Source organism: Myxine glutinosa, chromosome 8 (assembly GCF_964187855.1).
Source record: "Myxine glutinosa chromosome 8, kmMyxGlut1.1, whole genome shotgun sequence".
Taxonomy (NCBI): Eukaryota; Metazoa; Chordata; class Myxini; order Myxiniformes; family Myxinidae; genus Myxine; species Myxine glutinosa.
Window position 1 is genome coordinate 114245320 of NC_136268.1, and position 10530 is coordinate 114255849.

At 40.4% G+C, this 10530-nt stretch overlaps 1 protein-coding gene across 1 annotated transcript in view; it reads left to right on the plus strand.

The window, feature by feature from the left end:
- The window catches only part of SHOX2 (SHOX homeobox 2), an 8377-nt gene extending 3633 nt beyond the window's left edge, over positions 1–4744 (plus strand). The window contains exons 2-7 of the mRNA XM_078782805.1: positions 1–44; positions 715–772; positions 1075–1079; positions 2768–2884; positions 4223–4497; positions 4621–4744. The exon at positions 1–44 is cut by the window's left edge and continues 153 nt beyond it. Of these exons, the coding sequence (XP_078638931.1) occupies positions 1–44; positions 715–772; positions 1075–1079; positions 2768–2884; positions 4223–4471 (473 nt within the window). The 3' untranslated portion in view covers positions 4472–4497; positions 4621–4744. The remainder of the gene's footprint in view (positions 45–714; positions 773–1074; positions 1080–2767; positions 2885–4222; positions 4498–4620) is intronic.
- Positions 4745–10530: the final 5786 nt, after the last annotated feature.

Sequence of the window (10530 nt, forward strand, 5' to 3'; positions counted from 1 at the left end):
AGGAGCTGAGCCAGCGCCTCGGCTTGTCGGAAGCACGTGTACAGGTCTGAAAAGGTTCTGCCTGTTTGTTGGTGCATATATATATATATATACATATATAATATATATATATACATTAAAAACTCGATGGTTGGAACAAATCAAAATAGAGCACTTGCTCCACTCAAAGCCAATGCTAAACCTTGGTGGAGGAACGACCGAGGCTGAGTAAGCCATCAAAAGTTGGCGAATGATGCTGAGAAAGTTCACCTGAAGTGAAGGAATAACTCGTCTGGCTGATAAACCGTGAAGGAAACTTGGATTGCATCGATTTGTTATTCATTCATTTTCTCTCATTACCATCAATAACATCTCGCAATCGAATTATTCACCGGGATTGAATTTTGCATGAATGTACGAACTATATAGTGCATGAAACTTTTCTTGATTATAATCTATAGATATCAGATTTACAAAAACCCCAAGTTGATACTCCTGTCGGTACAACAGTAAAAGTAATCGCCAAACTACCTGGGCGGTGAGGGGGTTTCCACATTACCTATCAAGTAGCAAATAGCGCTGAATTAAAAGTAGTAGGGGACAGTAGGTGTATCGTTAGACATTACACTGTTTGTACTATCACCAAATGGAAGGCTCAGGACACCTGCACCCCGCACCCTCTACCTGCATTGCTCCACCGTATTGGTTCGTGGATCTGACTTTGTTCTCCTACAGGTTTGGTTTCAGAACAGACGCGCCAAATGCCGCAAACAGGAGAATCAAATGCATAAAGGTACGTAATGGCGCCTCCGATAGACACTCTCCCTGTTTGTCCGTGTCCCTCAGACAGTTCGACTCCCTCGGCCCTGCAGATGGCAGCGATTCCTGTGGAATATTCAAGGATTATATCTTTAAGTTAGAACATATTGTAGCTAGCATTAGCTGGCATTCATTCTTTGCAAACATCATTTGGCTCGACTGGGCTCTGCTTCTATAGTTTACATAATACGTACAACATCCTCACCTGAAAACCAAGCTCAGTGATTAGTTCGAAGAGTGATCAGCAAGTCCGTGGCCAAACTTTAAAACTTTTAGTATATGTATATATATACATGCGCCACTGAGTGTGGTATTATGTATGGATGTATATGCAGTATATAATAAAGTGTATATACAGTATATAATAGGGATGTTTATACAATATAATATAATATATTAATCAAGGGTAATTGTTCACTTAAATTGTTTTTAGAAAAATAAAACCTGGAAAGATTCAGTTAAAATCGTCATAATAATAGTTTCGCTAATGTTGGTCCATTGATTTACTGAGAGGCCAAGGACTTATTGATCATCATCTGCACATCACAGTTTTTGAGAATCTTTGCCCAAAAATATTATGAATTCCGAATAATGTCTCGGACTGATTTCGTCCTTCTTGAATTGCAAAATTATTTCTTTAATCTTTTTGGTGTCTCAGAAAGGAAAAAGTTTGTTCATGACGATAAGATGGCTGTGGGTATGGAAGTTTTGGATGGTAGGGAAAGGGGAGGTGATGGGAGACAAGAACATGGAAAGCAAAGGATGATTGTAGGGTGCCATTGTGCTTCTTAAACAACTACCTTATAAATGATGAGAAACGAAATCCACCTGCACAGTTTGTCACTGTGTGCACGGGCTAAGGAATCCATTACTTGATTGGAAAAACAAAACGTTTCCGAGAAAACTTTTTAAAGCCAGTTCGTAAGTAACAGTGAGGGTGTTTATTATCGATCAAAATCTTAATTGTATTGATTGAAAAGTTAAACGATAGCAAAACGAGGAATCGTTTACCAAGAAGAGATAGGGCTGTAGTGGAAGCATCGGGTATCGATCGGATTTAAGAAATAACTATAACGGCACTCAGTAGAGAGCATACCTCTGCCAGGTAAACAGTTTACGTTTTGTATCCCAGAGTAGACCAGAAAATCACAATACAGAATCACATTTCATCAAAATCATCCGTCTACAACTTTTTGAGATATCCTGTTTTGTATCGTTTTTGGCCCCTATCTCCCAATGGTGAAGAATCTCTTTAAAAATTCGACAGACAGGGGTGAAAACATAACCTCCATCCACCTTTGGTGGTGGAGGTAATTAAATGCTCATGGGTAACGTTACAAGACTGGTACGGAATGCTTTGGGCGAGTAGGATGTACATGCAGGTACGATGCAGGTACATGTTCTGGGTGTGTACCTTCCAGGTGATCCCACATTCCCTGCCCCCTCCCCATGTACTCACCCTCTCCTTTGTTGTACCTGTCTGTCTTCAACATCTCTACCCCATTCCTGCTTTTTTATTGTCAGGTAGTTAAATAAACGTTTGCAATCATATATGGTGCATGTTTGTAATTATGTACAGTGTAATTATTGTTTGATGGTATTGTCTGTTTAACTAACGTAGTACACAGTACCTGCACAGTCGGGACCTATAGTATGTAAACGCAGGCCAGAATTTACCATTTTAAATCTCTTTTACTTGTTCATAGAATGGCTCGATGAGATTCGTGAATTGTTTGTGCGAACGTGGGATCCTTTGGGAGGAATTACCAACACATTTTATACAGAGAGACAAACTTTACAGATGTCTCATACATACATAAGGAATCCAGGTCAAACAAATGATAATCCTTATTGGGGACGCTCACATCGACCATGAATGGGAAAGACCACCATTGAGATATCGCAATCGCACAGTCTTGGGAGCAGATTTTGCTGCACACAGCTCTCTGGGTCTAAGCCTGCGTCTAAGTCACCAACTCCCGCTGCTTGTTCGACAGGTGTATTGATCGGGACCACGAGCCATCTGGACGCGTGTCGCGTGGCACCCTACGTCAACATGGGGGCGCTGCGGATGCCTTTCCAGCAGGTAACCAACCCCCCACCACCCGAACCCCTTTGCTCCCTCCAGCCATCATTTCCATTCTGAATTCCAGCCGTATTATTTATTTATTTTTACTCAGTCAAAATTTGATGTTTTCATTGAAATCTTCATTTATCCTTCATTCTACTGAAAGACTTTGTATTTTCTTTTTATTAAGTTTTTAAGATGGATATTTGATCAAAGCATGATGCAAAGAAAAGCGATAGGAAAAATATAATTGGGTTATTGCGAGTGAAGTTCGAGGGTGTTGTTTGATTATTTGGAACAAGTTAAAATTACACAAGCTCGATTGTATAATATATGATGAAATATATGAAATAAGCTCGACACAAGTATAATATTGACGTTTAATCGGCAAAGTTGAAAGAATGAAAATGAAATATAAAATGAGTAATACTTCAGTTTAAAGAATTATGCAGAAAAATGCAAATATAGTCGAGCATTTAAAAAAGTTTTCTTTTTAGTGATTAATTAATATTTTAATGTCAAACCATGAACCAATTTATATATATATGTGTGTGTGTGTGTGTGTGTGTGTGTGTGTGTGTGTGTGTGTGTGTGTGTGTGTGTGTGTGTATCTGTCATGTTTTGAATTTCAGACCTAATTTCCTGCACTTTGGAGCATTTTGAATTGGGGTTGAATTTTTGAATTTGAACATTTTGAATTTGAATTTTGAAGTCTTGTTTGGTTTTAATTAATTTACCAAAGTAGAATTATTTTTAGAAAAATTCATTTTAGTTGATTTTTCTTTTCCATCGGCAAGGGGGGGGGGGGGGGGGGTGTCTTCTAAGCCAACAAACCTCAGCTGGTGACGGCCATATATAAATGTATAATATATAAACATATATATATATATATAATACTCATGCCTATGCAACTGCTCAGCCTGAAGAACCTTTTAAAAATGTTTATATACTTACATACACACATATATGCATTCGGCTCATGACTTGTATGTCTGTGTGGTGGTATCCAAATTTTGGTAATTTTGGTAATTTATGTCCAAAAGCATTAGCATTCTCAATAACAAGTTTTAATTACTTAATTTCTGTTTATATAGTTAAAAAGAAAAATATTTTATCGTTCCTATTTTTTAAGAGTATCTTATTTGCTTTTGATGAAAAGCTTTTCAATGTGTCGATGTGGATGACGTACACTGTTTAGATCGAAACTTTCTATGTTATGATATCAAGCTCAAGTCCCTCGTCATCCCACCAATCACCTTCATCCACAATCATTCAAGATGTACAAACTGGTTGCGGGAAGTACAAGGGAATATGTGCAAGTCCTTGATTTGTCGGTACCGTCTTGTATTTGTACAGGTGCAAGCGCAGCTCCAGTTGGAAGGTGTTGCGCATGCGCATCACCACCTGCATTCGCACCTGAGTGCTCACGCGCCGTACATGATGTTCCCACCACCACCATTTGGACTTCCTGCGCTGGCGACCATCGCCGACTCGGCCTCAGCCGTAGCCGCTGCTGCCGCGGCCGCCAAGACCAGCACGAAGAACTCGAGCATCGCCGACTTGCGTCTCAAGGCGAGGAAGCACGCCGCGGCGTTGGGACTCTGACAGTCTTCACCACACTACGCTACCATGTTCGTTCTCTCTCACAGTCCCTCCCCAAAATATCCCTTGACATTCCCACTTTCCTTTATCCTTTTTTCCCCCCTCTCCTTCCTGTCTCCTTCATATCTGTCAATCCCTCGGCCATATTTCAGGCTCCTCGTCACGTCCACGCTGGCTCGTCGTCGGTGAGCAGAGAGGAGGGATCCGTTCGGGATGGAGTTGTGATGTACCTCACCCCGGTGCCGCCGTACCCATGGAGTCTTGAGGATCTACGCAGCAGGGGAGGCGCACCCTTGTGGAAAACAGACAGCGGCTTGGACTGGTCGTACCAGAATGACGTGGGACTCGCCTGGAGCGGAGTTCCCTGTTTGCCGCGTAATTCCCCACTGGTTAGTGGCCCATGGTTTGCTGATGCAGAAGACGGGGGAACAAAAGCACAGAATAAATCAGCACGTTGAAGGTGCGTAAATGACGCTGTTTGGGAAAGGAATATATTTAAAACAAAAAAGAAGGCTTGAACACCTTTTCTTTCCAATCAGCGATTCAAGTAGATTATAGTTCGGGGTTTTCATAGGGAGTGAGCGTGTGTGTGTGTGTGTGTGTGTGTGTGTGTGTATGTATGTGTGTGTGTGTGTGTGTGTGTGTGTGTGTGTGTGTGTGTGTGTGTGTGTGTGTGTGTGTGTGTGTGTGTGTGTGTGTATTGTGTGTGTGTATGTATTGTGTGTGTGTATGTATTGTGTGTGTGTATGTATTGTGTGTGTGTATGTATTGTGTGTGTGTATGTATTGTGTGTGTGTATGTATTGTGTGTGTGTATGTATTGTGTGTGTGTGTATGTATTGTGTGTGTGTATGTATTGTGTGTGTGTATGTATTGTGTGTGTGTATGTATTGTGTGTGTGTATGTATTGTGTGTGTGTATGTATTGTGTGTGTGTATGTATTGTGTGTGTGTATGTATTGTGTGTGTGTATGTATTGTGTGTGTGTGTATGTATTGTGTGTGTGTATGTATTGTGTGTGTGTATGTATTGTGTGTGTGTGTATGTATTGTGTGTGTGTGTATGTATTGTGTGTGTATGTATTGTGTGTGTGTATGTATTGTGTGTGTGTATGTATTGTGTGTGTGTGTATGTATTGTGTGTGTATGTATTGTGTGTGTGTGTATGTATTGTGTGTGTGTATGTATTGTGTGTGTGTATGTATTGTGTGTGTGTATGTATTGTGTGTGTGTATGTATTGTGTGTGTGTATGTATTGTGTGTGTGTATGTATTGTGTGTGTGTATGTATTGTGTGTGTGTATGTATTGTGTGTGTGTATGTATTGTGTGTGTGTATGTATTGTGTGTGTGTATGTATTGTGTGTGTGTGTGTGTATGTATTGTGTGTGTGTGTGTATGTATTGTGTGTGTATGTATTGTGTGTGTGTGTATTGTGTGTGTGCATGTATTGTGTGTGTGTGTGTGTATGTATTGTGTGTATGTGTATGTATTGTGTGTGTATGTATTGTGTGTGTGTATGTATTGTGTGTGTATGTATTGTGTGTGTGTGTGTATGCATTGTGTGGGTGTATGCATTGTGTGTGTGTATGCATTGTGTGTGTGTATGTATTGTGTGTATGTATTGTGTGTGGTAATGTGTGTGTATGCATTGTGTGTGTGTGTGTGTGTGTGTGTGTGTGTGTGTGTGTGTGTGTGCATGCATTGTGTGTGTATGCATTGTGTGTGTGTGTGTGTGTGTGTGTGTGTGCATGCATTGTGTGTGTATGCATTGTGTGTGTGTGTGTGTGTGTGTGTGTGTGTATGTATTGTGTGTGTGTGTGTGTGTGTATGCATTTTGTGTATGTGTGTGTGTGTAGTGTGTGTGTGTGTGTGTGTGTGTGTGTGTGTGTGTGTGTGTGTGTGTGTGTGTGTGTGTGTGTGTGTGTGGGTGTGTGTGTGTGTGTGCATTGTGTGTGTATGTGTATGAGTGTGTGTGTCTCTGTATGTGTGTATTAGTATGTATGTGTGTATGTGTGTGTGTGTATGTATTGAGTGCGTGTGTGTGTGTCTGTATGTGTGTACGAATGTGTGTGTGTGTTTGTGTGTACGAGTGTGTGTGTGTGTGTGTGTGTGTGTGTGTGTGTGTGTGTGTGTGTTTGTGTGTACGAATGTGTGTGTGTGTGTGTGTGTGTGTGTGTGTGTGTGTGTTTGTGTGTATGAATGTGTGTGTGTGTGCACGAATTTGTGTGTGTGTGCGTGTAAGGGGGGAGATATCATCATGGACACCTTAGCCATGTGTGTAGCCTTGCAAAGGCAGATACGATTTACATTCTGTATCCGCACACTGCACCTTCAACCACCCTGGATGGTACAAAACAAGCACACACTCACACACATTCACTCACTGCGGCCTACATAATAGGCACATTTCCCACAGAGAAAATGGGGGAGAGGGATGGGGAATGAAGCGAAATGGAAGGCTTCTGGTGCCAGTCTCTTGTACCTCGCTCAGGATTACAAAGAACAAAGTATATAATTATATCGTGTGTACGTGTATTATAGTGACAAAGGTGTTCCTGAAAACGAAACTGTTGTTTTGCTTTATGTACAGACGCTGTAAATTATATTGTGTAAAATGTTCTGAGGATTATGAGTAGCTATACCAGTGTTGGTAAATGCGTCATGAGATAATTGGTGCTGGTTCGTGTTTTTTAGATTAACTGCGCCTTTGTTAAAATCCATCCACTACACTGTATAGCGTAATATTTCCTTGTACAATAAACTTTTGTTCGCAATGTATTCGCGCTTTGGGTTTTGTCAATGTCGGTATGACGTCATACCATAGTTAGTCTTCAAGTGTGTTTATGGGTGTTTGTGAGTGGTTGTATGTTTGACTTGTATGCACTCCTAAACTGCTGGACAGAATTAATGAAATTTGGTGGTTGTACTTGAGGTGTGGCCGGGAATGTTGTAGGCGTTAAAATCAAACCTGTGGGTTTCTGCAGAGGGGCGCAGGTGATTGATGTAAATATGTATCGTGCAGCGCAGCGCCACACCTGGTGGAGAGTGTATTACAAGTCCAGCGTTTTGCAGTATTATAATAATATCTCTCTTTATGAAAACCTTGTGAAATTGAAAACTACTTGGCCAACTTACGAGTTCTGTATTTTATGCACTCATAAACAGCTGGACCAAATAAGTTGAAAAGTGGTAGTTGTGCTCTCTTGGTGTGCATGGGAACGTTCTACTAAGTTGGGATGGCCGGCTGCAACTTAGGTTTTTCTTTATGTTAAAGTGGGGAATTATCAAAAGAAGTGGGTTCGTTATCATACCTGCTGATGAACTCCCCCACCGTTGGACAAAATAATTTGAAAAGAGGATGCATTTGCAGAAAAAAAAAAACAAGTCAAACTGGAAGTTGGACAAATATTTCTAAAATATGCCAATTATCTGTTGAAGTATAACTAGTAAAAAACTCCATCAAAAATGACGTGCTGGAACAGTTTATTCAACGGTGCAGCCTAGTGAGCTTACCAAAGTCTGAAGCCTCGGCCTTGCGTCAGGTGTGCTTCTATCTTCTTTATTTATGAGACATCCTAAAGATGTAAATGAATACTCCTTTTACTCTGTGCATGTTGCACACCACATGCAGTGAATTTCACCTCCCTGCACCTCGTATTTTTTATTTTTTTTCAAGTGCTTCTGTACACCGCCTTTGAAGCTCAGTTTGCAAGACGCCGTTTACAATTCCAATAGAAGAGATGCAATTACTCTTTTATGGAAAATGTTTTTCGAGTTTGTTTTATCTTCAAAATAGACTGTCGTGAACACACATTCGTGTTAAAAGATTGGCCTTAAAATATTGACCCGACTCAAATCGTCCCGATGAAGGGGGACAGACAAATGTACAAACACACAGTTTCAGATAGGTAGATACAATAATTTATGAGATATCTTACGGACGTAAATTAACAATGATATTGCTCTGAGCGTGTTGCACATCATATACAGGGAATTTCACCTCCCTGCCCTTGTATTTACTGTTATTTAAAAAACGCTTCTGTACACCACCATTGAGGCTCGGTTTGCAAGCCACCGTCTACAATTTCAATACAACAGATGTAATTAATCTTTATGGAAAATGTGTTTCATGTGTTTTATCCTCACAAATAGACCACAGTGAACACACAGTCGGGTTAAAAAATTGGCTTATGCCTACAAATATACAAATGTACAAACTGTTTTATATGGTAGATGAAAACTAGTCATCATATATGTGGGGGTAATGCATTGAAACATATGTGTCTTTGATTGTTTGTTTCTTGGACAGAATGCATTGAAACTTGCTGGTTGAACACAAAAAGTCCCCCCTAATTGAAGTACCACATAATTAAAAACACCTCGCCACTACGTAATCAAAACACCTTACCACCACGAAATTAAAAACACTTCACCACCACATAATTCAAAACACCTCACCACCACGAAATTAAAAACACCTCACCACCACATAATTCAAAACATCTCACCACAACGAAATTCAAAACACCTCACTACCACATAATTCAAAATACCTCACCACCACATAATTCAAAACACCTCACCACCATGTAATTCAAAACACCTCATCACCACGTAATTCAAAAGACCTCACCACCACATAATTCAAAACACCTCACCACAACGAAATTCAAAACACCTCACTACCACATAATTCAAAACACCTCACCACCACATAATTCAAAACACCTCACCACCATGTCATTCAAAACACCTCACCACCACATAATTCAAAACACCTCACCACCATGTCATTCAAAACACCTCACAGCCACGTTATTAAAAACACTTCACAACCATGGAAACAAAAGTTTGAGGGAGTAGTTCAATGCCAACTCAGACACTGCCCAGATATGTAGACATATAGATGGATGACTGTACCCGAGTTGCTGTATTATCATTGTTTAAACCAATCATAATTCAAACAAATATTTTGCACAAATGCATTTGGAATGTACGTGATATTATATTTTATAAACAAATAAAGTTGTAGATTTAAGTTAAAAATTTCTTTTTTTTAAAATACCCTTTGGACATACGCACAGGAGAGATAGGTGCATACCAGACATTTGGTACGATTTCACAAAACTTTGAGGGAGTAGTTCAGTGACGAGACAACACAAGACAGACACTGAACGTATAAATATATATATATATATATAGAGATTTGTACGAACATATATTTATACCACATGTATATATTGTATGTTAAAGGCTACAATCACGGACTATATAATCCTCATTAAGGCCAGGCCTTAAATAAATGTTTATTTGCAAGAAACAGAGATTAAAGCTAGCCCGGTAGTTATAGTTTGAGTGAGACAGAAAGTAAGACTAGCAATCCAGACATGGAGGGTGTGAGATGGTTCCGGGCACCACTTTAACGGTCCTAAGTCTGAATGGTAGTACTACCCTGAACGGTTGCATTCTCCAACCTACTACCTAAAAATCTGGGCAGGCTGGATGGTTGTTTTTAAGAGACACAATCTTCTAACTGGATGGCCATTGGCTCCTGAAGGGAGCTCATCCACCATTTAACAGGTATTGTTTTTGTCCTGCAGGGTGTCACAGTAACCCTCCTCATGGGCAAGCCAGTGAGTTTAGTTTTGTTGCCGACAACCCGACCATGCGACAGGTAGCACTGGTATGTATACGCACATATACATAACAGAACAGTCAATGGTCATAAGGAAGGGAACACAAGGAGAAGCAAGAAAGTACCTAATAAATAAAAAACCCCTTACCCACTACTGGTAATATACCCTCACAGACCAAACAAACAAATGGGGGCTTCAATTATTTAAGCCTCATGGCCCAGTCAGACACACCATGATGATGAGAAAAAGTGGCTATTCATGAGACAGAAATACTGTGCGGTGTCCCGCAGTGAACCACAGTTTGGTCAAAGTCCCAGCTGCTCTGGCAGTGAAATGGTCTGTCACGTTCCTGTGGTTTCTGGGCCGGATGAGAGGACAGGGCGTGGCTTTGGCATGGGCGGTGCTTTGTTCTGGCCTCAGCAGGAGTG